The sequence below is a fragment of the Nothobranchius furzeri genome, chromosome 6 (assembly GCF_043380555.1).
Source record: "Nothobranchius furzeri strain GRZ-AD chromosome 6, NfurGRZ-RIMD1, whole genome shotgun sequence".
Taxonomy (NCBI): Eukaryota; Metazoa; Chordata; class Actinopteri; order Cyprinodontiformes; family Nothobranchiidae; genus Nothobranchius; species Nothobranchius furzeri.
The window spans coordinates 69,364,738-69,391,871 of NC_091746.1; the positions used below are offsets into that span (position 1 = coordinate 69,364,738).

The following is a 27,134-nucleotide window of genomic DNA, read 5'->3' on the forward strand; positions in this document are numbered from 1 at the left end:
GTTTGGTAAGGGTTTTTGGCCCTTCTTTTGGTACTTTCTTTTTGTAATAAAATCCTTGAAAGGAAACTTTGAGTTTGGTCTTGCTTGGACAAGCCTTTTTCTCCCCAACGAGGGTCACTTTTTGTTAGACTGGTCCATCTTATGTTTATTCCCCTCACCTTCCTAGCTGAGCCCATAGAGGGGTGTAACATAAATGGGGGCTCGTCCGGGATTTCACTGATTTATAGCTGTTTTATTACACAGTTATAGCCTGTTTTAGATCAGTTAAGCCCGTGCCAAACGTTTGGACTAGTTTTAACATTTGCTCTTTGTTGGTTTTGTGAAGACACAAAACCCACGCTGTTTTGTGTTGTGTCATTTTGTTTTGTGCTTAAACATGGCTCAGTTTTGTGTGGAGACATTTATGGAGGCTCCATCCCGTGAGGTGCTGGAGCGTTGCCGCAAGGCTGACCTTCTGCAGATAGCTGTCAACCTTGCTCTTGACATCCCAAACCCTGTGCTGAAAAAAGACTTGAAATTGCTCATTGTGGAGCATTTGGAGGACATTGGGATTTTAAAGACTGAGAATGAGTCTGGTGCAAAGACGGAACCAGAAGGATCTCCTGCAGATACTGATGAATGTGACGATCCTGAAGTCCCTGCTGCTGCGGAGGATCATGAGGGTGAGACGATGGAGACAGGAAAAACTCCTCTAACCGTACGAAAGTCTGTTCCGACCTCCCCAGGTTCGCCGACGGAAGGATCTCGAGACGCACGACTGCAGGTGCGGCTGGCACGTCTGGACATGGAAAGAGAGGAGAGAGCCCAGGCTAAAAGACTCCAGATGGAACTGGAGGTTCGGAGGATGGAGATTGAAGCTGACACAGCTGTGAGAATAAGGAAATTGGAACTGGAAGCCCAGCTTTCCAACCCTGGACTTCATATCACGCCCACCAAAGCTCCGCAACCCGCCACAACCCCGGCCTTTGACATTAGTAAGTGCATTTCCTTAATGCCTACATTTAGAGAGACCGAGGTTGACAGCTATTTTGTAGCTTTTGAAAGAATTGCGGAGACGTTGCAGTGGCCGCGCGGGGTGTGGTCTCTGCTGCTCCAGTGCAAGCTGAGCGGCAGAGCTTTAGAAGTTCTGTCTGCGCTCCCTGTCACAGATAGTCTGGACTATGACCGAGTGAAAACTGTTATACTACAAGCGTATGAGTTAATTCCAGAAGCTTATCGTCAAAAATTCAGACAAGCTAAGAAAAGTGCTGGACAAACACATGTGGAATTTGCACGTGAAATAAGCATGCTGTTTGATAAATGGTGTTCGTCCACAAAAATTAAAACTTTGAGTGACCTCCGAGAGCTTATCCTTTTGGAGGATTTTAAACGTAAGCTGCCTGAGAGACTGGTAACCTACTTAAACGAACAAAAAGTCAGCACTTTATCAGCTGCGTCCCTTTTAGCGGACGAATTCACACTCACTCACAGAGAGATTGTGAGGAGAGATGAGAGAAAAGACGTTCAGCCCGTTTTGATGAAGAAATCCATAAAAAGAAGCTCTCAAAACGGAAATCCTGAAACCCGTACCTGTTACTATTGTCACAGAACGGGACACGTTCTTAAGGATTGTTTTATGTTGCAGAAAAAGAACGGGAAGCCCACTGCAGCTCCTAAGGAAGTTGCATTCCTTAAAAAGTCGCCTGTGGTTAACCCCTTGTGCGCCGCCGGGGAGCCTGATGCTTGTTTTGCACCCTTTATTCTTTCGGGGGAGATCTCGTTGACTCCTGGTGATGCAGACAAGCAAAACGTTCGCATTTTGAGAGACACAGGTGCGTCTCAAACGTTAATACTGAGCAGCGCACTCCCATTTTCAGCCAGTAGTTCACGCGGGTACGCTGTTTTGTTACAGGGAATTGAAATGAAATCCCTGCCTGCCCAGGTGCACCGCGTTCACCTGGAATGCCAGCTCGTTAGCGGCTGCTTTGATGTTGCCATTTGTGACCATTTACCGGTAAACGGGGTTGATGTGTTGTTGGGGAATGATGTTGCTGGAGGTAAAGTGCTACCTCTTCTAGAAGTAGTTCCTCAACCTCAAGCCGAACATGTAAATTGTGCTGCTGATTCACATTTTTACCCAGCTTGTGCTGTCACCCGTTCGCAAACGCAGAATAATGCGGACATCCAGTTAAGTGACTCAGTGCTGATGAGACTCCTCAGTGATGACTCCGAACAGACAGCCCATGATGAACTTGGATTTGTTCCGTCATCAGACGCAGAAGAGCAGAGAGAAAAGGCTGATGCTGATCCTCAGCAAGGAGAACCTTTTCCACTTACGGCAGAAACCCTTTCTGCTGCACAGAAGAGTGATATTACTCTGAAACCTTATTTTGAACAGGTGACCACTTCAGATAAAACAGACAAAACTACAACACATTATTTATTAGATAATGATGTGCTGGTGCGTTGTTGGCCTCAGCCCGCGGCTGAGGGCATGGAATGGGGGTTGGTGAAACAAATAATTGTTCCATCCTCTTACAGAGAACATGTGGTCTCCTTGGCACACGAGAGTGACTGGTCTGGCCATTTGGGTGTCAACAAAACTTATAAACTGTTGTTGCAGCATTTCTTTTGGCCAGGGATGAAGAAAGAGGTGTCTCTCTTCTGTCGGCGTTGTCATGTCTGTCAGATGACAGGAAAGCCGAACCAGCCCATTCCTCCTGCCCCGTTACAGCCCATTCCTGTAGTGAGTACGCCTTTTGACCATGTCATCTTAGACTGTGTGGGACCTTTACCTCCTTCTAGAACAGGAAAGCGATTTTTGTTAACCCTTATGTGTTCAGCTACAAGGTTTCCGGAGGCCATACCGCTGAACTCCATCACCACCAGGTCTATAATCAGAGCTCTAACCCATTTCTTCTCCATCTTTGGGTTACCAAAGGTAATACAGACCGACCAAGGGACAAACTTCAAATCTAAACTGTTCAAACAGGTAACAAAAACCTTAGGAATCACACATGTCATGTCATCCGCGTATCATCCTCAGAGTCAAGGCGCTTTGGAAAGATGGCACCAAACTTTAAAGGCAATGCTGACAAAGTATTGCTTAAGTAAAAGCAAAACGTGGGAAGAAGGATTGCCTTTTGTGTTGTTTGCTGCTCGTGAGGCTGTGCAGGATTCTCTTGGTTTTAGTCCTGCCCAGCTTGTGTTTGGACACACTCCTCGTGGTCCCCTGAAAGCTCTAAAAGAGAGATTTCTTTTTTCTGATCCACCTGACAGAAAAGTGCGGGAGTATGTCCAACTCTTCCAGAAAAGATTAAAGGAAGCAAACTCTATTGCTAAAACTCACTTGGACAAAGCTAAACTGAAGATGAAGGTTCAGTAGGATAAGACGGCAACCAGACGTAACTTTGCAGTTGGAGACAAGGTACTGGTTCTAACTCCTTTGTCCAATTCGGCTCTCAGCACCAAATTTGAGGGACCATTTGAGATCCTGAGTAAGCTCGGGGACACAAATTATGTGCTACACACACCTGCCAGGAGACAGAAAAGCAGGGTTTGTCATGTTAACATGTTGAAGCGCTATGAGGATGGTTCCCCTCTGTCTAAACCTGTAACAACTTGTGTTTTAGTACCAGATGCTGCTAACAAACCTATGGTACCACAGGAAGCTGGTGAAGTCGGAGAAGACTTCCCCTCTAGTTGTAGTCCTCGGTTAAATAACTCCGAGGCACTTAAGGAACTGGAAGGACAGATAACACATTTGTCACCTGAAATGGCTGGAGACTTGGTGAAGTTAATTCACTCTAGGAAGAGTCTGTTTGTTGATGTGCCCACTCAGACCACTGTGTTAGCACATCATGTTGAGGTGAGTGAAGCCAAGCCCATTAGACAGCATCCGTACCGTGCTAGTCCCGAGAAAAGACTGATTATGAAAGAAGAAACGGAGTACTTATTGAAAAATGGCTTTGCTATTCCCAGCAGGAGCCCCTGGAGTTCACCCTGTCTGGTGGAGAGGAAACCAGATGGAACCGCTCGGTTTATAACCGATTACAGGAAGTTAAATGCGGTTACCATCTCAGACTCGTATCCTCTACCCCGTATAGATGATTGCGTTGACAGTGTGGGACCTTCCAAGTTTGTGACTAAGTTGGACCTGTTAAAGGGATATTGGCAGGTACCTTTAACAGAAGAAGCTTCTCTTATGTCAGCTTTTGTTACCCCAGATGCCTTTTTACAGTACACTGTGTTACCCTTTGGCATGAAAAATGCACCTGCCACCTTCCAAAGGTTAATTAACACTTACTTCTGGCCTCTCACATTGTAGTGCTTACCTCGACGATATTGTTGTTTATACAGACACCTGGGAAGAACACCTCAACACTCTCACTCAGTTATTTGATCGTCTGGTGCAGGCCAACCTGACCCTGAACTTGGCCAAATGTGACTTTGTTAAGGCTACCGTCACTTACTTAGGTAAAGAAGTTGGGCAGGGGAAAGTAAAGGTCCTGCATGAAAAGGTGAAGGCTATGATGTCGTTTCCTCCTCCCTCTACTCGCCGAGAACTGAGACGGTTCCTGGGCATGGTTGGATACTATAGGGGGTTTTGTCGAAACTTTTCTGCCGTTGTTCTTCCTCTCACAGATCAGCTAAGTCCCAAAAGGAAGTTTGAATGGACTTCGGAGTGCCAAGCCTCTTTTGAGGCTGCCAAGCTGCTGCTGTGCTCTGCTCCTGTCCTGGCTGCACCCGATCTGACCAGGCCGTTCAAGCTGGAAGTTGATGCCAGCGCTATAGCCGCTGGAAGTGTGCTGATCCAGGAAGATTCAACTGGTATTGCTCATCCGGTCTGTTATTTTTCTAAGAAGTTCAACCGACACCAACTGCACTATTCCACCATTGAAAAGGAAACGTTGGCTCTACTCCTTTCATTGCAGCATTTCCACGTTTACGTGGGTTCCAGTTGTTCTCCTACAATAGTGTATACAGACCATAACCCTTTGACTTTCCTCAGTAGGCTGTATAACCAGAACCAGCGGCTCATGCGGTGGGCGCTCATCCTACAGGAATATGCCATCGAGGTTCGACACAAGAAGGGGACTAACAACATCATTGCTGATGGGTTGTCCAGAAGTTTTGGTAACCTGTAGCGTCCAATAACCACTACATATCATAGATGCATACAATTTGTTTTAACTCCTCCTTCCAGGGCCCCTTGTAGGCACAAGGGCTTCACCCTCTTTAGGGTGTTGCCGTTTGTTGTTTTCTCTAGGGTTGCGGCAAGAGGCTAGTGTTGTCTGTGTCCTGCAGACATCTCGGGAGCACCCCAGGGTGATGGGGGACGGGCTTGCCAATGGGCCACCCCTCGTCGTCGCTGGTTTGTATGTGTACACCCACACATGTGCTTAATCTGCCCGCCTTAACCCGCATGAAGAGCAAGGGTTGAGTTAGAGAAGCTCCCCCATAGGTAGTTAGCGGGATGCCCTGGTTGTGTGTAAATGGAGGATACTGTTGAGTTTTAAATGCATCTTGCGTTTTAAGAAAAAAGATGGTGGTGTCTTAGGTATGGTTTTAGATTCTTTATCTCACCCCCTCCTTTTTTCTTTTAAGGGTGGGGATGTTACGGCCGCAGCCGTTTTGAAGCCCAGAGGTGTGCTCCGCGCCGTTCCCTGTGCAGCAGCGCAGCACCACGGACAGCTACGCTCTGGGATGTTTCCTTACTCCAGCACCATGGAGAGCGCCGGAGCGGCAGGCACAAGCAGCTGGGACTTTTTATCTCATCAGCCGGCCCTTCAAAAGCGGCCAGCTGGAGCTCATCAGGGGAGAGAAATGTTTGGAGTTGCAGAGGCAACGTTTGTTCTCTCCCCGTTGGCAGTTAACAGGTTGTTGTTGGCTTTTTGTGAAGAAGCAGCTTTAGAACCTTTTGTGTTTTGGGATAATTGCAGTTAAGCGGTAATTTTGGTTTTGGTGTGTCTGCTAGACCATCTTGTGGTTTAAATTACCAGGTGGGGATTATTCCCCTTTTGAAGTCTCAGTTTCCTGAGCTATTTTTGTTGTTTGGGTAACCTAAGTTAATTCAGCATTTGGTTTTGTCTGTTAGACAAACCTTGGTTAATTTAAGGGTGAGATTTTCCCCTTTTGCTGTTTCATTCCCTTTTTAAATAAAGGAGATTAATTTTAAGAGTGGTTGGTCCTCTGGACATTTTTAGTTATTCGTTTAAACTCAGTTTGGTAAGGGTTTTTGGCCCTTCTTTTGGTACTTTCTTTTTGTAATAAAATCCTTGAAAGGAAACTTTGAGTTTGGTCTTGCTTGGACAAGCCTTTTTCTCCCCAACGAGGGTCACTTTTTGTTAGACTGGTCCATCTTATGTTTATTCCCCTCACCTTCCTAGCTGAGCCCATAGAGGGGTGTAACAGCCGGGGTGAGACGGAACAAGTTCGACATTTTTGGGGAAGGAAAGACAGGAAATCGGATGCGGAAACGGAGAGAAGCTTCCGAGATTTTCAGAATAAAGAACGTACTGCCTTCCGGTTGCTTTACTTTTAAAAAAGGTTACTAACTGTGCGGCCCCGTGAGAAGTTATCACCTAGCTAGCGGTCTCCTTTGTTTTTCAGGTCCGTATTGGCGATTATAAAACGGACAGAACATAAAACACAAACCTTTTGGAGCCATGTTGTAGTTTTCTCCAGCTTGTTGTTGTGTTTACCGTGCTCAGTCGGTGGCAGCTGCTCCCCTGCTGCTTCGCGTCTCGTGGGAAGGGCCAAGCAGCAGTTTACGCGAGCAAGACGTGCTGCTGACGGCTCCCGTGGAAAGCCGGGGTTAGTCTTCCAAGAAACCACAGCGCCATCTTCATGTAGACTGAAGCAGTAACCTGTAACACTCTTTCTGTCCCCTGGATCGTTTGCCCAGTCTGCATCAGAAAATCCAAACCGTTCTAAAGTGTTCTCAGTCCTTTTGTAACGTAACGGGTAATGTTGTGTCCCTTTCAAATATCTGTACACATGTTTGACAGCCGTCACATGTTTTTGTCTAGGATCAGACATATACCTTGACAGATTGCTCACAATCCAGCAAATGTCTGGCCTGGTGCAGGTCATGATGTAAATGAGACTGCCCACCATAGCTCTGTACTCTTTGGGATCTGTGGGGTCTCCTTCTACAGTGAGATCACACTTGGTTTCACAGGGAGTAACCCTGGTTTTGCAGTCTGACATTCCTGATCTTTCAAGTATTTTCTGTATATACTTAGACTGGTCCATTTTTATCTCATCCTGTGTTTGTACAAAATCTATCCCAAGAAAATGGGTAAGTTGCCCTAAATCTTTCATTTGGAAAAGATTTTCCAGTGTTGTTTTGACTTGTTTCAAGATGTTATTATGACTGGCAGCCACAGTTATATCATCCACCCACACCAAAAAGATCACACTTTCACTTTCTGACTGATATGTGTAGATACAATTGTCTGTTGCCCTCTGAACAAACCCGTTTTTGATCAGAGAACCATGGAGCATTTGGTTCCGATTTCTCCCAGATTGTTTCAACCCATAAGTTGATTTGTTCAACTTCCAGACCATTTTTCTTTCTCCGTTTGGACCTTCATGGAAACCTTGTGGTTGTTCCATGTATACCTCACAATCAATAGGTGCGTGCAAATATGCGGCCTTAACATCCATCTGATGTAGTTTGAGGTTGTGCTGAGCCGCTAACTGCATGAGTACACGTACGTAATGATGTGAGGTTAGCTGTAGGTGAGAACGTTTCATAGTCATCTACACCCTGCACTTGTGTGTAGCCCTTAGCAACGTATCTTGCCTTATGTGTCTCATTGCCTTTTGCATCCTCCTTCAATGCAAAACCCCACCTACCTCCAACTGTTTGTTTCCCTTCCGGTAAAGGGACAAGAGAAAATGTGTTGCTGTCCTTTAAAGCTGTCATCTCATCTGTCATTGCTTGTTTCCACTTTTCCCTTCTGTCTGATTCTAAAGCTTCATCATAACTTTGAGGGACGCCTGTTGCAATACGGTAGCAGTAATCGATATCTAGCTCGATACTTTGAACTGCACACTCATAGTCTTCAAGACATTTAGGCTTCCTTCTCTCCCTGCCAGATGTGCGTGTAGCCTGTGTGTCTTCCTCTGTAAACTCGGTCTGGGACTCTTCAGGTTGAGGTACTTCAGTTACGGTCGTCTCCCATCTACTTACGTAACCCCCACTTTTTTCCAAATCGGTCTGTGTTTGTTTTTCTGCCTTGCTTTTCTCAAGAAAAGTCACCAGCCTGTGTTTTTGAACGCTATTTGTTTCTGGAAAGAACACCATTTCAGCAGGAGAATGAGTGTCAAAACCCACAAAGGTCCCTCTCTTTCCTTTTGGATCTAATTTCTTCCCATCTCTGTTAAACACGACGCACTCAGATCCAAACTTTCTCATTTCAGATAAGTTTGGTTTTCTACCTGTAAATAGGAAATATGGGGTCTCTCCCGTTCTGTTGCAGTAGCACCTGTTTCTTATCACAAATGCTAACTTTGCTGCATGGGGCCATAACTCCTTAAGCCGGGCGTACACTGTGCGACTTTTTCACTCGTAGCACTCAGCTTCAGCTCAAACTGTACGACTTCCTCCCAGGGCAGATCTCACGAGTCATGTGCTCACACTGTATGACCCAGTTCTCGGATGCGACCTGACTGCTCACACTGTACGTCTGGTAGCAACACGTCGGACCTAAAAATATGCTAAAAATAGCAGTTTTTACTCAACACGTCAGACTTTTTTGTCTTGTCTTGCCTGTTGTCCTTCGGGAGTGCTGCAGGAGGACACACAGGGATTTATGGGGGTTGGATGAGGAAAACGAAATAAAGAAAGTAAATCTGTGTTTAGTGATCAGTTTAATTTGACATGAACACGACAAACACGCTTTCTTGACAATCTTTGTGAGTAAAAAAAAAAAAACGTGTAGAAACAAAAACGAACAGCGTGTGTTATTAGGGAAATAGCGGGGAGCGGCGTTGATGCAGGATTGCGCATGCGGCGTGAGCGGTTCTGATACATTTTGGGTCGCAGCTGCTCGCAGCGCCGCTTCAACAGTGCGATACCCTCACGAGGGACGAGCGAAATATTAAACACGCCAGAAGTCCGCGCGACCTCACGATTGCTGATCTGCAGCTGGTCACGTGGTGTTAATCGCCTCTCGTAACCCCCTGTACACTACACGACGCTCGGCGCAAAACTCGCCCCGATGTCGTGGATTCTCGCACGACTGGAAAATCGGCTCAAAAAAGTGAAAAAGTCGCACAGTGTACGCCCGGCTTTAGGTAACCCTGACTCTGTCAACATGCACCTGACCATTTCAAATAAGGTGCGCCAATTTCTCTCCGCCGTCCCATTTTGGTGGGGAGAGTATGGGGCTGACCTTTCATGTCTGATGCCATTTTCTCTCAACAAAGTTTGGTACTCCTCTGACATGAACTCAGTTCCATTATCTGACCCCAGACGTTCAACCTTTCCGAATGGTTCCATGTCTGCTAGAAACTGCTGTGTAGCTTGGACTGCTTTGTTCTTGTTCCTTAGAAAGTACACATGAATAGTACCAGAATAGTCATCAACAAAAGTAATAGCATACTTAAAACCTTCAAATGACTCTGGAGAAGTGGGACCCCCTAAACCAGTGTGCACCAGCTCTAAGGGTGCTTTAGCCCTCATGTCAGCTGTCTTGATTCTTGTCAAGATAAATTTCCCTTTTACACAAGTTTCACATCGGTTAGTTTTGTTACCTTTGTCTCTGATTTCCATCTCCTCTACTATGGGTTCGAGCTTCAAAATATCTCCATAATTACAATGACCCATAATCTCATGACATTCCTTCAGATCAAGACATACGTTACAGGAATCCTTGCTGTTTGAAACAGTTGCTGGTGTAGCATCCAAATAATATGAGCTGTCCTTTACCTTCAGCCTACATGTGGAGCCATCTGCAGGGGTGGATTTAGCAATTTGGGGGCCCAAGGCAAACACAGACATGGGGCCCCTTACACTAAATTTGACAATCTGACCTTTAACTGGATTTGCAAAACTCTCCTCTCTTCTGACATGAGTTATTTTCACTTTTTATTAGACCTCCTCTTTTTTCCTGTATTTCTCTCCCTTTTAGTGCCTTCAATATTTGCTCTGCTTTCTTCTTCCTGTCAGTGCTCCTGTGCTTTAGCCTTAGTTTTTTTTTCTATTTTCCATTTTGGTCCATGTTTTCCTCCCTTGAAACATTTTCCATTGTCTTTCCTTTCTGTTTCCTTTTGATGTTTACAGCGAAAAACGACGTCACTTTCAGTGAAAATAAAAGCTTTTATGAAGCATGCTGCTTCTTTCTCTTATTGGAGCCACTAGGATAACTCCATTTCATGCTTAATGTTTTGACTATCGCTTTGAGTTTGTTACGAACGCTCCTGCCTCTCTTCTTCTTATTATTTGTGGTCTTATGGCACTTGGCAAACAACAATTTGACACTGCTGCCTCCACAGACAAAATGTCTTGTGGATACTCAGGAATCAGGAGAGCACTGGTCAGTATTATCTTCAGAACTTTTCCCGTGTCGTCAGTCACCTCCAGCTGAGCGTCTCCCCGCGCTGAAACACTGCCAGTGTGCCACGTGCCGTCTGCCATCTCCATCACGTGCCTCTTCTGCTGGAACGCCTTGTCGAACCGGATGAAAGCTTTTTCATCTGTGATGATGTGAGTGGAAGCACCGCTGTCAATCAGGAGTCCTCTCTGCGTTGTGTCTTTAGGTTTGTACTCATTTACTTTGAGTAGAAAAGAGCTATTTTCTTTAGCTTCACACCTGTGACCTGTTTCTGGAGATCTGTTCCCCTGTGCAGTCTCTGTAACAGTAGAGGTCTCGCTGTTGTCCCGCGTCACAGTGCTGGACTGTTTCCAGTTACTCTTCTTCTTTAATCTGCAGTCTCTTGCTCTGTGACCAACCTTCTCACAGATAAAACATTCTCCATCAAAATGTTTCCTTGTTTTATTTTCTCTTTGGGCTGAACATTTTTGTGCTTTGTCGCCATCACTTCATCTGCACGAGGTCTGTTCCGGTAGCGTAACGTGCATTCGAAACTTCTCAGCCGGGCCTTGAACTCATTAAACGTGAGAGAGTCTCTCGTCTGTGTTACATGCACTGTGAACGGGTCATATTCTTCCGTCAGGCCTTTTAACACCATTGCCACCAAGAGTGCGTCGCGCTTAGCGTCTCTTTTGCTCTGTTTAATGCCGCGATAATTTTCTCCACACGTGTCAAATAGTCCACCAGCTCCTCACCAGGTGCCATCACCACGTTAGTCAGCTCTGTGTAGAGTCCCACGATGCGCGGTTTTTCCTCGGACTCAAAGTGACGTCTTAATATCTCTAGACTTTTCTCTCCGTTGTCTGGAGCTTCATATAGTATTAGCATTAGCTTTTTGTCGTCTAGACAACAGCAGAGTTCAGCATATGCTAGCTCGTTCCTCTTACCGACTTCCACAGTCTCTGGTGTGTTCGGTGCCGCTCGGTCCTTTCAGAGTATTGTGTCCTTTAGGCCTAACGTCTTCATATAGGCCAAAAACCTCGCTTCACATATATGGTACCTCGCTTCATCTCCGTCGAAGCGGGGCGGCGGGCCGCGTCCATATACTTGGGTGTGCTGCTGGGCATGCCTGGGCCCATAACCTGTTGTACTCGTGCCAGCAGGTGCATCTCTCCGTCTCTGGTCGGTCGCTCCCGACGCCTCAGCAGGAGTGGACATCCTCTTCTGCTCACACTGGAAGCTGCCGTTTTAACTTAAACTAAGTTCGTGAAATAAGGACACGATTGTACAGAACACGTGCACATGTCCTCAGCTCTCCCAGTGCATGAACAAGCTCACAGCGCCCCGCGACGCCACCTGCAGCCTCACACACGCACACAAACATGGGAGGAGGAACCCGCACTTCCCTTTTTTATTGAAGGTCTTGAACTCCAACCACATAGACACTGGTAGTGATAGACATCGCACTACAAAAGAAAGGGAGAGAAAAATTTAATGGGAAAGACAGAAATCGGTGAATCCCGGGAAAGCAAAATAAGAGCAAAATAAGGAAAGGGTGGTAACGAAGGTCACGAAAATCTAGCTTGAACAGGTGAGTTCTCCGCTTTTTGAAGGAGACCACTGAAATCACCTTAGATGAAACAGAATATAATTTTAAACAACCTGTAGAGTGAAAAAAATTATTTCATGAAACAGAACAAGAATAATTTTACAGCACATAAGGAGGGAGGAATTATTTGGCTTACTCTTTCTGGTGGCAAGGCTAGAGAAGGTAAACTGTTTTGGGATGATTAACTCTAGAACTCCCAGAGAGCTGCCAATTGGCTCCGCCCCCCCCTCGCTCTACCAGAGATCCGCCATTTGGTACCGTTGTTTTCACGTAGCATTCTTAAGCCGAGCATACACTGTGCGACTTTTTCACTTTTTTGAGCCTATTTTCCACTCGTGCGAGAATCCACGACATCGGGGCGAGTTTTGCGCCGAGCGTCGTGTAGTGTACAGGGGGTTACGAGAGGCGATTAACACCACGTGACCAGCTACCGATCAGCAATCGTGCGCTCGCACGGACTTCTGGCGTGTTTAATATTTTGCACGTCCCACGTGAGGGTATAGCACTGTTGAAGCGGTGCTGCGAGCAGCTGCGACCCAAAAAGTATCAGAACCGCTCACGGCGCATGCGCAATCCTGCATCAACTCCGCTCGCCCGCTGTTTCCCTAATAACACACGCTGTTCGTTTTTGTTTCTACACGTTTTTTTTTTACTCACAAAGATTGTCAAGAAAGCGTGTTTGTCGTGTTCATGTCAAATTAAACTGATCATAAAACACAGATTTACTTTCTTTATTTTGTTTTCCTCATCCAACCCCCATAAATCCCTGTGTGTCCTCCTGCAGCACTCCCGAAGGACAACAGGCAAAACAAGACAAAAAGCCTGACGTGTTGAGTGAAAAGTGCTATTTTTAGCAGACGTGTTGCTACCAGACTACAGTGTGAGCAGTCAGGTCGCATCCGAGAACTGGGTCGTACAGTGTGAGCGCATGACTCGTGAGATTTGCTCTGCGAGAAAGTCGTACAGTTTGAGCTAAAGCTGAGTGCTACGAGTGAAAAAGTCGCACAGTGTACGCCCGGCTTAAATCACTTGTGAACGTTCGCCTTTGTTCTGTGAATCACTTTAGGAGATGCTGCTGCTCCCCTCATCTCCCCCTCTTGCCTGTTTTTTTAGCAGTCAGGTGTGACAGTGTGAGCGTCCTGTCACAATGTCCTGATTGATCATGCGCCCTGGCTATTTGGCCACGGGGATGTCCCTTTGGCTGACTGGTTAGAGCGTATGACTCTCACCCGGGAGTCTGGGAATCGAATCTCGCCCAGGCCCTCGTTTCTCCACCTTGCCACACAGGTAAAGAGGCAGCTAGAGAAAAACCAGAGACACAAGACTACTCAACAAGAGTGTCTTCAGTCAGAGGCTACATGCAGGATAAATGAGAGCATACAGGCAACTTTAAAACGTCATTTTTTTAAATCACTGTTTGCAGCCATTATAGCTTATGTTGCATTCACAACTTGTGTGCTTATCTGAAGTCTTCACAAAGTCAGTCATAAAGTGTTTTGGGTGGGCAGGTTCAGTTGACCAGATTCAACAGAAGCCCTTTTTACAAAAGGGCCACAAAATGCTCAGTTAATCCAAGAAAGCATCATGGTTTCATTAGAACAATAAACCTTCAAATGCACAAGCCTTTTGTGAATGTTTTGTATTGCAACTCAAACAGTTTTGGGGGAATAAAGCAGGTTAATGGCAATGCAGGCTTCGATTGTCCAGGTTCCAAAAGAAGGTCCATAACGGCTGTGATGAAGCTGCATTTCAGGTGTTGAAAACAAGCCAGACTCTTGAAAAGGCTTCAGGTGATCAGCCACATCTGAACAGGATTTATTTTTCAGGTTACCTGGCTGCACCTGCATGTAAAAAGAAACAGTGAAAAGTTAAACTTCTTCAGTCCTTTGAGTTTTGACGTGATCTGTTCTCCGTCTCTGCTGAAGGCACGCTGGTGACACGCAGTTTTCGAAAGCTGGTGAAATTGTCATGGCTCGAGGTAAGTGCCTAACCCAAGACATGCAGAATCATCACACAAGTCCAAAGTAGTAAAGTAAAAATGTCTTTATTATAAACGGTAACTGAAAACTGCAACAGGGAAGTCCTGTGCTGAGGAGCCAAGACGGCTCGAGTCTTTGAGGGGTTCAGGTAGAATGATGAGTGGAAGGGAAGCCAGGAAGGACGCTGAGCAGAGGGTGAGAGATTTCGGAGTGAGGCAGCAGAGGGAAATCCGAGCAGGAACGACGGAGGAGGACGAGACGTGTTGAATGATCCAGAAGTGAAGACAGTGAGGGTGAGGAGATGACGAGGTGATCCTGAGCGAGACAAACAGGTGTAAGGGATAATCCAAATCCGAAAATCCAAGGTCAATAATCCAAAGTCGAAGGCGAGTCAAAACACGAGTTAAGTTTCAAGGCGAGTGGCTGGTGCTACCTGAACTGGTACAATCATCCGGCAAAATGGTGTCTCCGTCCTTCTTTTAAACCCGCCTTCCTGATTAGAGAATCGTCTGCAGCTGTAGTTCCCTCTGCTCCCCACCTGCGGAGAATGAACTCAGATTCTGATGAGAGGAGATGGTGGAACTCACCTCTGCTCAGGGACATGACAGAAATAATGTCCAAAAACGTAATAGACTAAATGCCAACACATTGGATAAACTTATTTTTCTTAATAAAAATTTATTTAAAAAAATTAACTTTTGAGTCAATGACACTGAAATGGGTAATATCACATTCACAACACGGTCACTTTAATTGTCACTTGGTATCATTCACAGAATATTTTGAGGTGTATATATTTTAAATTTAGAAGTTTAAAGTAATACCATATGAAGTAGGCCTACAATAGCTTACAGTGTACACAAGTATGATTAGGTCATTGAATCAGAGTCTGTTGTGTCTCCAGTATGTTGCCTGCAATGATATTTAAAGTCCAGTAGGTGTCATTATAGAGCAAAACAGCAGCACTGTGTCGACATAATATCAATACTATTTGGGGAATGTGCTGAAACGCTTCATGAGGCTTCATACCCATCAATAGTTCTAGTTTAACACTGATTTATCAAACATACATTTTAATGTATGCGGTTTCAGATTCCCGTCGGTCACGTGACTTTTATTGATTTTAGCCCCAATTATGTGAAAAAAACCCAGATTTTCCACCAACATAATTATTGTCACTTTGAGTAGGGCTTTGGAGAGAGAGAGAGAGAGAGAGAGAGAGAGAGAGAGAGAGAGAGAGAGAGAGAGAGAGAGAGAGAGAGAGAGAGAGAGAGAGAGAGAGAGAGAGAGAGAGAGAGAGAGAGAGAGAGAGAGAGAGAGAGAGAGAGAGAGAGAGAGAGAGAGAGAGAGAGAGAGAGAGAGAGAGAGAGAGAGAGAGAGAGAGAGAGAGAGAGAGAGAGAACCTGTAAAACAAAAGTTACTGAACCTAAATACTATAGAAATAAGGACACAGGGGAAACCAAAGAAAATAAAACTAACGTGTTATACAAAAAAAAATACACTGAAAGGCTGGGGGATAAAAATACCTAATCGAAATAAATGGTGAATACCACACAATGTGTAAATTAGTTCCTATGCACTTAATACGCACCGATCTGTTTGTAAGTACGGTAGATAAATGAGGCCCAGAATCACATAAATCTACAGATTTCAATTTAAAGTGGGAGTCAAGGCATGGGCGGAGACTTATTTAATCCACACTTCCTGTTAGGAAAACACTTCTGAAAGAGGTGTCGCCTGGCGGACCGAGACAGGGGCCCTAAAGCTTGGTTTATGCTTGACGCATTCACTTTCCGCTTGGTGATGCGGCTCGCGGATGGAACGTGCTTCACAACTCGCAGCGTTTATGGTTCGTGCGGCTCGTCTCTGCGGTGAGCCAATATTCTCCCAAACTGTAGGGGGCAGCATGGAGCTCTACGGCATGCATCCAACACTAAACCATAGTAGAAGTAGAAATTACTGTTCACAACATGGCATTCCAGCATTTTTAACAGTGTCCTTGTCTTTTCCGACAGCACGAGCTATTTCTCTCCAAGAATTATTAACAACATGTTGATCACGGTGATCTCTGAGAGCTGAATCATACAAATGTCTATTTACGAACCTCTGCCATACTAGTTCTTGCCAGTCCGCCATGTTTTTCCGCATCCGACCGTCTGTGTGGTTAGAAAATTTCCTAGGTGTGCGTTGCGGAAATTTTGGGCCATGCAGAAGCGCGGTGGAGGGGCGTGGTTGTTAAAATGATGCAAAATGACCTCGCGGACGCATCAAGCATGAACCAATCTTAAGGCAGTGATAGACTAACCGTCCATTGTTAACGACTGCGTGCGCACAATCACAGTAGACTTACCACTCAAGAGAAGAGCTGACACAGATTCTGCAGCATTCTGGAGGATTTCTGTTAACCACCACTATTAGATGAAAAGGGGAGGAAGGTTTTCTTTTCAGGGAGGCGAGTGGCTCCGAGTGCCAGCGTGTCCTATCGGCAGGTGAGTAGCTGAGCCAGGTGGAGGGGCGGCTGTCTCACCCGGAGACCGGTGCGGTGCAGCCGCATAGTCATTTGCTGACGTCATGTTTTTCAGTTTAGCCATCAACCACAGCTGGTTCTAAATAAATGTGGAGCAGAGTTTTAGCCTGAAGATGGAAATATAATTATGGTTTTGGGCTGAAACATTACATTTAAAGTAAGTTGCACTTAACTGCCACACTAATGATTACACATGTGTACAGCACCATTAGACACTCATCTATGCAGGTTATCAGCAAAACAAGTTAAGTTAGGCGTTACTCGCTCTTTATGTAACATTCTTGTTTTATTTAGGTAGAAAAACAAGTTTTTTTTGTTAAATAGTACATAAACCTGTTGCTGACAAATAATTAGTTTGTTTGAGAGGAAATGTACTTAAAACCAGGACAATACGCTTTCTGATGAGGGAATCTTAACTAAAACTACTCTGCTGCTTCAGAAGTTTATGGTTTCATTCTGAATCCACATTTTGTTCCAATGTTGACAACATATCACCAGTTTGTCGAAAACTTACATCACACATGTTCTTCCATGCTGTTTTCTGATTTGAATTCAGCTAGGCCGCTGGTGAGCAGATCAGTGTCTCTGAGGTTCTTCTGAGGGCTCAGGAGCTCTGTCTGTCCCCCACTCTCCTTCTGAGTCTATATCAGAGCTAAAATCCACCCAGCAGCTATGATTTAATACTATCTCATCACTACAGGGTTTATTAGATTACTATAGGACGTCAGGCGTTCACGGTGTTATTTCCAAATACAACCACTGGGGGGCGCAGTGAGTCTCCAAGTCAAACAGCCCTGCGCAGAGCATCGCTAATGATACATTCTCTTTATGGGAGAACTTTCGGGGTAATTAGCAACAATCGGACACACAGAAAATAACAAAAAATGGATTGACTGAAGTTTATCTGGTCGGTCACGTGGTTTTAACTTTTGAGGAAACTGTGAGAATCGGATCCTCCGTTTGTAAAGCAGCTAGAGCTCCTCTTGTTCAAACACTCCAAAGCCAATGTGGCGCAGCGCAACCCCCAAACTGTCCGCTCCAAGAAAACCCCCGCAACAACAAGCGGAGCTGTGCAGCTCGGCACACAGGAGCGGACTTTAGAGGTTTTGGTGCTAAAATCTGAAGGTTTCTGCCGCAGTCGGACCGAAGGGATCGTGTTGTGTTCACAAACCTGCAGATTCAAGTTTCCGGGAACGCAGCTGTCCACGAGGACATTTTCTCCAGCGTGCCGCGGCTGACACCGTATGGGGGGGTTAGTCCGTGAGAGAGCATGGCAGCAGGAGCCACTACGCTGCTGACTTGGTTCGCCTCCATTTAGACCCAGACAAGCGCTTCCCGTGCGCTCGGACCCGGACAGGAGACCTGCGCGCGAGCCTTCGGCTGTGGTTCCTCTCAGGACGGAGTTCGCTGTGGAATCTAAGCAGCTGGTTCGAGTCATCTTGGAGGTCCGCAGAGAGGCCGGAAGACGGAATCGGAGCCGGACCGATCCGGTGCACATGAACGGCTTTACGCGCAGAGAAGCGTTTGTTTCGCCTCCAAATTTCTGCTGCGGGTTTGGTTCGGAGTTGGAGATCTGATCTCCGAGTTCCCGTCTGCTTGATGCGTGAAGATCTGAGGGAATGCTCTGCTCCTGCACAGACTGAGCCAGCTGATTTCAGAAAACCCTTCCGTAATAAAGGGGACAAGAATCAGGACCCGGACGGGAATTAAAGGTGGACCCGCTTCTTATCGTCTCATCGCAGAACCTTCTTCAGACATGCCGCAGGTGGAGACCGTCCTGGTTCTCATCCTCCTTGTTGGGATGTGCGCGTACGGCCAGGACCCGGCATCCAAGGTGGTCTCCGACCGCTACGCGGTATTCTGGAACCGGACAAATCCAAAGTAAGTAACCCGTGGCGCCGCCTGCGGATTTATTCCTTGTTTTAAAGTGATGAAACTAAAAGTGAATCTCCAGGGTTTTCGCGCAACAGTTGGAGCGGGTTCAGGTTTATTAACTAGAAAAGTGTTTCACCTGCTGCTGCGCGCGCTCCACTTTCACTCGTACTCACTCAGCGTTTTCATGACTGCATTGTTGTTCCATGGTGGTTTTTTTTCGAGTGTTTGAGATGAAAACGATGCAGGTTTGGAAGAGAGTGAAAAGTCTGGTTCTGAAGGTTTTTAGATTATATTAGAAATTAACTTTGGTTAAAAGGAGCGTTTTTGTAGTTTATGGGTGCAGCAACAAACGTTTTATCAAAATGTGTGTGTGTGTGTGTGTGTGTGTGTGTGTGTGTGTGTGTGTGTGAGAGAGAGAGAGAGAGTCGGTGGTTCCCACCTTCCCAGAGACTGAGCCATCAGTGTCACTGTTCTCTCCCACATAGCTTTGGTCTTTGGCAAATTAAAATGTTCTTTTCGGGAACTGGTTTGTTGGGCTCCACAGTCTTAATACACACAACCAATACCCTGGCCTGGAGCCACACACACACACACACACACACACACACACACACACACACACACACACACACACACACAGTTTGGTTTAAGTTGATGCCACTGTTGGTCGCCGCTCCACTGACTGATATCTGGCTCTGATGGTGACTCTCTGTCATGCTCCCAGGCTGCAGTGTGTTTTTCCAGATTTTGGCTTTCAGCTCCCGGATTCAAAGTCTGTTTCAATGGGTTGTAATGTCCCCCACCCCTCCAGGCCCATGCTGCGGAAAACAATGATGGGGGTACAGTGGGTATGCCAGCAGCAGCCAAGGCCCAGCGGGCTCCTGGGTCTTGGGAGAGATTCACACAAGCTGAGGTCACACATTCAACAGTAACCAGACAAGTGGCGAGTTCAGCAGCGCAGACGGGATCGTTGTCAGGTTCAGAAATGGGGCAATACCACCGGCCTCAGGGCCTGGTGACGGCCCCGGCACAGCAACCTGCCTGGGCTTTGTCTCTTCAGAATAGAGCCCAAATAAATGAGTAACTCTAAATGACTAGCTTCTTTTCTCATTCATGACTCTAGTCCAGACTTGTTAAATTTTAAAGTGGGTGGTGTTTAAAATCTGGGGGGCCCTGACCTGTTTAAAAGAAGCATACTCAGTGTTAGGAGCTCTGAGAACCTGCTGTGGTTCAGATCCAACTTCCAGATGAAACCTCCCAATGTTCAACGTTTGACCCAAGTGAAGAAAACTGGCATCCGGAGCAGCGGTCCATATCAGCCATTCATGAAATCCTCTACAGGAGAAGTGGGGAGTGAGTCGTGAACATGGAAATGCGGTGACATTTTCATGTTTTGTTTTCAAAATTAACTCCTTCTGTAATGTAGATAAACATGATCTCCCACTTGCAAGGCTTTGATGTGTGAGAGAAAGCCTGGTGGTGCTGATGGAGGACTCTGGGTGGAGGTGGGGGGTGTCACAGACCCCAAAGATGGGATGGAGGTCAGGAAGCTGCCATCAGAAAGGGTGTGATCTCTAATGGAGTTTTAGACTACAAACAAACTTCTGATCATTTTATAATCAACCAGTGTGCTGGAATTAATCATCCAGTCCAATCACGTCTGCATTAGTGAAGAACAGTTGGTTTGTTTCCGCTGGATACAAGACAAAAATATTTGTTATCGGTTAAAGTGAGGGTAAATGCATGGGTGGAGATGTATCCACACTTCCTGTTAGGAAAACGCTTCTGAAAGAGGCGTGGCCTGGCGGACCGAGCGAGCAGCACTGAGGCAGTGGTAGACCCTGACCCCCTCAAAATAAAAATGATCCTAAAACAAAATTAGATTAACATCAGAAAACATTAAGTCATAAGATTATGAAAATTCATAAACAGATGAAAGATTAAAAATTTGAGTTAAAATAAGAAAATAAAAGGTTTAGTTAAAAGCAGCTTTAAATAAAAGGGTCTTTAGCTGTTGAAAAGTGTCCAGACTGTCAACGCTGCATAAGGATAAAGGAAGATCATTCCAGAGTCGGGGTGCAACAGTCTGGAAGGAGCGATCACCTCGACTTTTATATCTGGTCTTTGGAACTTCTAGAAGGTTCTGGTGTGTGGACCTGAGGGCTCGGGATGGAGCATAAGGCTTTAACAGGTCAGTAATATAGGGAGGAGCTTGACCATGTAGAGCCCTGAAGGTTCTAGTCAGGACTCTAAAATCAACTCTAAAGTTAACGGGTAACCAGTGCAGACATCAGAATAGGAGCGATGTGTGCTCTTCTGTTTGCTCCGGTTAGGAGCCTCGCTGCAGAGTTCTGGATCAACTGAAGGAGGTCATGGGCTTTTTGTTAAACTGAGTGAAGTGTGTGTTACAGTAATCTAGATGGGAGGAGATAAAGGCATAGAAAACCATTTCAGGTTCATATTTTGACACCAACCTTCACAGTTTGGAGATATTTCTTAAATGATAAAATCAGTTTCAGACCAATGTTTTTGAGTGGCCTTCATTGATTGGTCAGAAACACCCAAATTCCTCAAGTTTGACTCAGGGGCGGAGCTATGGGTGGGCCTGGGTGGGCACAGGCCCACCCAGTTTGACAGAGTGCCCACCCACCAGGGGCAGGGCCAGGCAGTAGCTTGGTGTTGCTATAGCAACACCAAGATGTGGCCAAGCAAGCAACTGCTTAGCAACGCCAGTTATGTTGGAACAACAATTACAATATAAAATTATTATTTTAATGAATGTGCACTTTTTTCACTGTGTAATAAAAATACTTAAAATTTTATATCTGGTATTAATTTTAATCATATTATGAATAAGTTTTCCAGTTTGCTTGTTGGACTTGTAATTTGGTCTTTTATATATAAAAAAAGCAAATTGGCACCTGCTTCCTGACACTAAGCAACTATTAACCTACTGCAGAGAAAATATTCTGATGCCATCCCTGCTACCCAGTGAGGTTCATGATTTTTTTTTCTCAGAAGCGTCCTCCTGCCCTGGACTTTTCACAGCTGAACCGGGCATCTCCCGGAGTCTGCGGATGACATCATTGATATTGTCAGTGGTGTAAACTGAGAAAGGACTGGGTGTGAGGGGGAGACAGACGCGCAGATCCCGGAGGTGATGAGTCGTCGCGAACCGCGTCAGTGCGTTGCTGTCCATGGTCCTGAATGAGACAGAGCCCTTGAGAGCCAGTGAGGAGAGGGGGTGTGGTCGGAGGTGTATGCTGCTTAGTCAAGGTGTGTGTGTGTGCGTGCACGCGCTTGGATCGTGCTTGCTGATTATTCCCTGGTGGAGGGCGCGGTTGCTGAGAATCTGATCTGAACTCTGGTTTGCACCACCTCCTGCTGCATCCTGAGCTATCTGGAGCATGAAGAACAGTCAAAAATCCTGATTTTTGAAACATGCGGTGACCTCTGGCAAGATGCGGTCTTTTGGATCTTCAGCTCTTAGCTGATAGCCTGCAGCTAGGACGCTGAGACGAGCACAGCAGCATGCCTGGCTGAGATTAGAACCTGTCCAGGTTCCTGAAAGTTCACACGAGAGGGTGTGTAGGTCTTGGCCGAGAGCGGGAGTCCAGCGTCGATAACAGTCCTTAAAATTGAAATTTAACAAAGATTCATCGAATAAATATCTAATATATAATCTTCGTGGCTTGAGCAATTTTATTAAAACATGGAATTTTGACGTGCACGCACGCTGCGCACATCTCATATGAGCTTTGAAATTAATTAGGCCCATCCAGATTTTTCTAGGCCCACCCATTTGCTACGTTCTGGCTCCACCACTGGTTTGACTAGATGACAGAAGATAAATGACCAAGTTTTAGACTAATCAGGGGAACCATGCTCTCAGGGGCAATTATCAGACATTCAGTCTCTTCAGAGTTCAACTGAAGGAAGTCATCTTCTAGCCAGCTGGTGATCGCTGATGGGCACTCTAGTAATTCAGACAGTTTTTAGAACTCAGAATCCTTAAAGGAGCAGTACAGCTGAATGTCATCTGCATATAGGTGATAAGAGACATTATGAAAAGAATCAAGTATCTGTCCAAGAGGTCGTATGTACAGCAGAAACAACAGTGGACCCAAAACAGAGCCTTGGGGTACCCCACAGAACAGATCAGTAGAATCTGACATGATCTGGTTTCTACAGACACTGTACCTTCTGTTAGACAGGTACAATCTAAACCAGTCTAGAACAGTTCCAGAGATCCCCACCGAGTCACCAAGCCTGATACTTAAGGTGCTGGGATCAACAGTGTCAGAAGCTGCAGAAAGATCTAACAATACTAACACCGTGAATTTACCGTGATGTCATCATGATGTCACTGGAATCTTTAAGCAAAGCTGTTTCTGTTGAACGCTTTTTACAAAAACCAGACTGGAATTTATCAAAACTGATGTGTAGTTCCAGAAAAGTAATCAGCTCATCCGCCACAACCTTTTCCAATATTTTAGAGATAAAGGGTCGTTTAGAAATGGGTCTGTAGGTTTTAGGCCGAGATGAGTCCAAACTTTGTTTTTTAAGGATAGGTTCAATAACTGCATGTTTGAAAACAGATGGTACAGAGCCAGATTGTAGAGATAAATGAATAAAATCTACAATGCATCAGTCAATTTGGTCAAACATCCTGATGAACAAGGTAGTAGTAATGAAATCAGCAGGGCATGAGGTTGGTTTCATGAGTTTCTGAATGAGGCAAATGTCCTGGAAATCTACAGGAGTAAATACAGACCATGGTTGGGAGGAAGGTGGTTGGATGGGGGGTAGGAATTAAAATTAAAATTCAAATTTTATTTTATTTGTCACATACACATTCATACACAGTACGAAATGCAGTGAAATGCCTTGCACAACTGCTCGTGACCTAAGAGTTGAAAATAAAAAGACTGTACACCACGGATTAAAATGAAGGGTAAATTAACTGTGAAAGAGTAAGGTAAAATATATCTGAATTAAAGTTGAATAATAGAATAGTTTTAATAATAAAATAATAATAGGAAATAGATGGGGGTGATATTTCTTACTTTATTCTGAAAGAATGCTAGAAAGTTGTTACAGTCAGACCTTGAGTAAACTGGCATAAGAGGGGCGTGAGGTGAAACCGTCTGGTTTATGGTGTCAAACAGGACTTTACAGGTATTTTTGTTTTTGAATTTTTGGTGATTCCCTAGTTGAAATTACTTACATTTATATTTTTAATTCATTTTTAGGGTTAGCTATTTAAAGTCAGTATCGTATCATAAATCAGATTTATATGTACACACGTTACTATACTTTACAGAATCATTATTTTCAAGTTAATCTGCATTTTATTGACTTCAATCAAAGTAACCTTGAAAAAAAACTACCTGTTCATTCTGCTCTTTCCATAGGTCAAAACAAAATTTATTGGAAATCAGAATTGGGTTTAAAGCCAGAGTTGGTGCAGCTCCAAACTGTTATGTTAAGAAATTTTACCTTTAAATGTATTTTTCTGAAGTGAGATGCGTTCCAGATACATGCGCTTACTGACTTGAGATGAAATTTAGATCTGTGGCAAACGTTACGGATGTTGTTTGCACCTCTGTGAGATTGTGGTTTAAATCTCGTTGAGTTCCTATTAGTGAACCAGCTCATTCACCAGCAGTTGTTCTCTTACATTATCCTTGAAGTTTCGTCAAACTGGGTGAGATAATTAGAAAAGACCTTACGTACACGAGTAAGAGAAGTGAGGCACATCTGTTCTGTGTCAGCTTGGCCGGCTGTGTTTCACCCAAATAACGGAATAAAAAGTAAGAGTCAGTTATTAACTGCTGCTCCGACAAGCATCTATTAGTGAATTCCCTGCTCTGCAGCTATTTAGCTGCTTCATTAAAGCCCGCCTGGGTCCATGGGGTTCACACGCCGCCTCCGCCGAACGTGTTTATTTGTTGCCGATAGGTGGGATCTGCGCAGCATCAGGACCGGGTCCTGAACTTAATCACACAGGCTGTTTGTGTCTCTGACGCCATGGAAATCGATACCCCCTACATCAAAGAAGCTCATTGGGTGGGACCAACAACCTGACAGCTGGGGAGAGAGGGAATGCTGTATTCAGGGAGAGGGCCACCTCCCGGGGGTTCCCTTTAATCCCTGATAATGCCCTACCAAAGCTTCCCACAGCAGATGCAACATTTTCCTCCAGAAGACAATTAGTGGGTCTTTGCAGTGGCTCGGTTTCATGTTTGGTGTTGGTTTCTAACTGGATGACCTCTCAGATGATCTAAATATTTTCTGTTTGCACTTGCATGTTTTTAATCTCCACTTAGAGACACAAAGCTCCTTTTTTCCCTGGGTTGTGAGTTGGTGTTGTAATAGTCTCCCAGTGGCATTGTGACTTGCCCTTTTGGTATTGTTCCCAGTGTTTACCCTCGCTTTCCCCTATCAGCCTTTTCCCGGTTCCCCGCTGTTCAGTTCTGCTCTAATAAAAGACTTCCCAAAAGGCAACCACATCCAAATATTGACTGGGTCTTGGGACTGGAGTCCTCTCCCAACGCCGGCGTGGACCGCCTGAAAGGTCATTGTTCTGCTGGGAGTCAGCGGCCCGTAGCCGCCTTTCTGAGCTGATGTAGGTGGGGGGATGTAACTAGAGGGACGATGTGGCTATGAGGAAAACATGCTTCCCAGGGTGGGGTCAGAATCGGGGTTTCTACCCACAGGAAGTGTCAGTCTCAAGAGACATCAAAGAGAGCATGCTGAATGTGATTTCCTTCACCGGTGTCTTTAGAGCCATTCAATAAGCAGAACCTGAGGATCCTTAAGTCAGCACTTCATTTTATCACAGCATGCAGGAGAACAGTGTGTGTGTGCGTGTGTGTGTGTGTGTGTGTGTGTGTGTGTGTGTGTGTGTGTGTGTGTTTGTGGATGAGGGTCGTGTCTCATTTTCATCCTCTCCCTAGAAACACTTACATCAGGTTTTTACGGCCATCATGTGGTGACCCCCATCACTCCTCATGCCCCTCCCCCACCACCCCCGACCCGACCCGTCATGCACTGACTAATGAGGCTGAGCCTCGGGCCTCCAAGCTGTGATTGACAGAAACTACTCACTGCTAACAAGAAAAGGCCGGTTAATTACTCCACGCTGATCCCGCATTGCTCAGCAGACGCCCTGTGGACAATAAAAATATAAATATTTTCATAACCTCAAGTCAAATTTAAAAATGGCTAATAACGATTCATCCAGCTGCAATGTACACATCTTTGGAAATATCATAACATACCTGTTTTTTTTTACATCTGGTAAATATTTCATTAAGTCATTCACTGCCTTTGACGACTAAAGTCGTCATTTTAAATCCGACCGTTCACTGCCAGGAAGTAGATGGGATGTGAATATTGCTTCCATTTGATTGTGTAACACCGTATTCTGAGGTGGAGGTATAGGGTGGAGGCTTGCAGGACTGAAAAAGATGAAAAACAGCCAATGAAGTCATCATTTGGCGATATTTTTTATTTAGCTATAAAAAGTGTACTTTTACAACCAAAAAAAAAAAAGTCCTCAAACCAAAGATATTTCACGGTAAATCCAAACATAGATGTTTTTGGGCTTTGGACAGTTGTAAAAAAATAAAAAGGTGTGTGGGATCCGTGGTGTTGTTCAGCCAAGGTTTTAACAGATGGCATTAAATCCAACGTCTCACCTAGAAAAATGAACTGATGGACGGTGTTATTTTTTGGAACTATTTATTTCACATTTTCAGAGTTACTTACAATAACAAAAACAAAAATTTTAATTACTGAAAATGTTATTTATAACTATGGTAGCAAGACACCCATTTTACGCAGCTAGACGATGTTCTCTAAATCCTGTGTAGTGGCGTCTGGGATCGGGAAAAGTGCCTCTGATCCTCCATACGCAACAGCTTGGAATCACAACCCTGTTCCCTTGTCTGAGACGGCCGTGCTGCCAGAGGACAGTCTGCACGCTGCATGCCGGTACTGACGTTGCTCAACACCAGGTTCCTGGCCATCTATACAGCGGAGATGCCATTCCAAGCTGCACGGGCCAGCCTCAACACTCCTTCTAATATGTAATAGTCCACAAATGCCATTTTGCTAATGCAGTCATCAGGTGTCATTCTGCAGCTAAGCCTCTGTATGTCACTATCCATCTCCCTGCAGTTGTTGCATGTGCACCAGTCTAAGGCCCTGTCCACACGTAGCCGGGGATCTGCCAAAACGTAGATATTTTTCTACGTTTTGGCCTGTCATCCACACGAAAACAGAGTTTTTTCGCACGAAAACGGATCTTTTTAAAAACTCCGGCCAAAGTGAAGATCTGCGTTTTCTCCGTTTTGGGTGAATGCGTGTGGACGGACAAAACTGGAGTTTTAAGGTCCGCAACGTCACTTTCCGCGACAAAAATGTCTGACATCACGTGTGCGACCTTTGTTTACACTAGCCGACAGCATGGATGCCCTCAGAGCTGCGCTCGCTTTATCAATTGTCCAAGCGCTTTTTGCTTGTTTGTTTTTGCAAGCGGAATTACTGCTCCTTGCGGAAGAACACAGACGAAGGACGAGGTTAAGAACGGGGGAAGTACTGCCGCCTACAGGTCT

The 27,134-nt window shown here is 45.3% G+C and overlaps 4 protein-coding genes across 5 annotated transcripts in view; 2 read left to right on the forward strand and 2 right to left on the reverse strand.

Annotated features, from left to right (window-relative positions):
- Positions 1 to 248: 248 nt before the first annotated feature.
- On the forward strand, positions 249 to 3,072 carry LOC139070363 (uncharacterized). The gene is made up of 2 exons (XM_070552489.1): positions 249 to 2,725; positions 2,823 to 3,072. Exons 1-2 carry the CDS (start codon positions 377 to 379, stop codon positions 2,850 to 2,852), a joined length of 2,379 nt encoding a protein of 792 aa, XP_070408590.1. The 5' UTR covers positions 249 to 376; the 3' UTR covers positions 2,853 to 3,072.
- A 1,695-nt stretch (positions 3,073 to 4,767) lies between these two features.
- On the reverse strand, positions 4,768 to 7,599 carry LOC139070259 (uncharacterized). Its single transcript, XM_070551989.1, has 2 exons — positions 6,637 to 7,599; positions 4,768 to 4,836 (listed from the first exon to the last, which is right to left on the reverse strand). Exons 1-2 carry the CDS (start codon positions 7,597 to 7,599, stop codon positions 4,768 to 4,770), a joined length of 1,032 nt encoding a protein of 343 aa, XP_070408090.1.
- Positions 7,600 to 13,617: 6,018 nt separating this feature from the next.
- LOC107397000 (uncharacterized) lies at positions 13,618 to 18,209 on the reverse strand. Of its 2 annotated transcripts, XM_054734978.2 has the most exons (3): positions 17,810 to 18,209; positions 14,545 to 14,649; positions 14,161 to 14,426 (listed from the first exon to the last, which is right to left on the reverse strand). In XM_054734978.2, exons 1-3 carry the CDS (start codon positions 18,134 to 18,136, stop codon positions 14,256 to 14,258), a joined length of 603 nt encoding a protein of 200 aa, XP_054590953.2. In that variant the 5' UTR covers positions 18,137 to 18,209; the 3' UTR covers positions 14,161 to 14,255. The 2 variants fall into 2 exon arrangements, with proteins under 2 accessions (XP_070408602.1, XP_054590953.2); XM_070552501.1 differs by lacking the exons at positions 14,161 to 14,426; positions 14,545 to 14,649 and adding an exon at positions 13,618 to 13,973.
- A 123-nt stretch (positions 18,210 to 18,332) lies between these two features.
- Positions 18,333 to 27,134, forward strand: part of LOC107374959 (ephrin-A5b) — a 97,554-nt gene continuing 88,752 nt past the window's right edge. Inside the window, exon 1 of the mRNA XM_070552500.1 lies at positions 18,333 to 18,519. Within this exon, the coding sequence (XP_070408601.1) occupies positions 18,395 to 18,519 (125 nt within the window). The 5' untranslated portion in view covers positions 18,333 to 18,394. The remainder of the gene's footprint in view (positions 18,520 to 27,134) is intronic.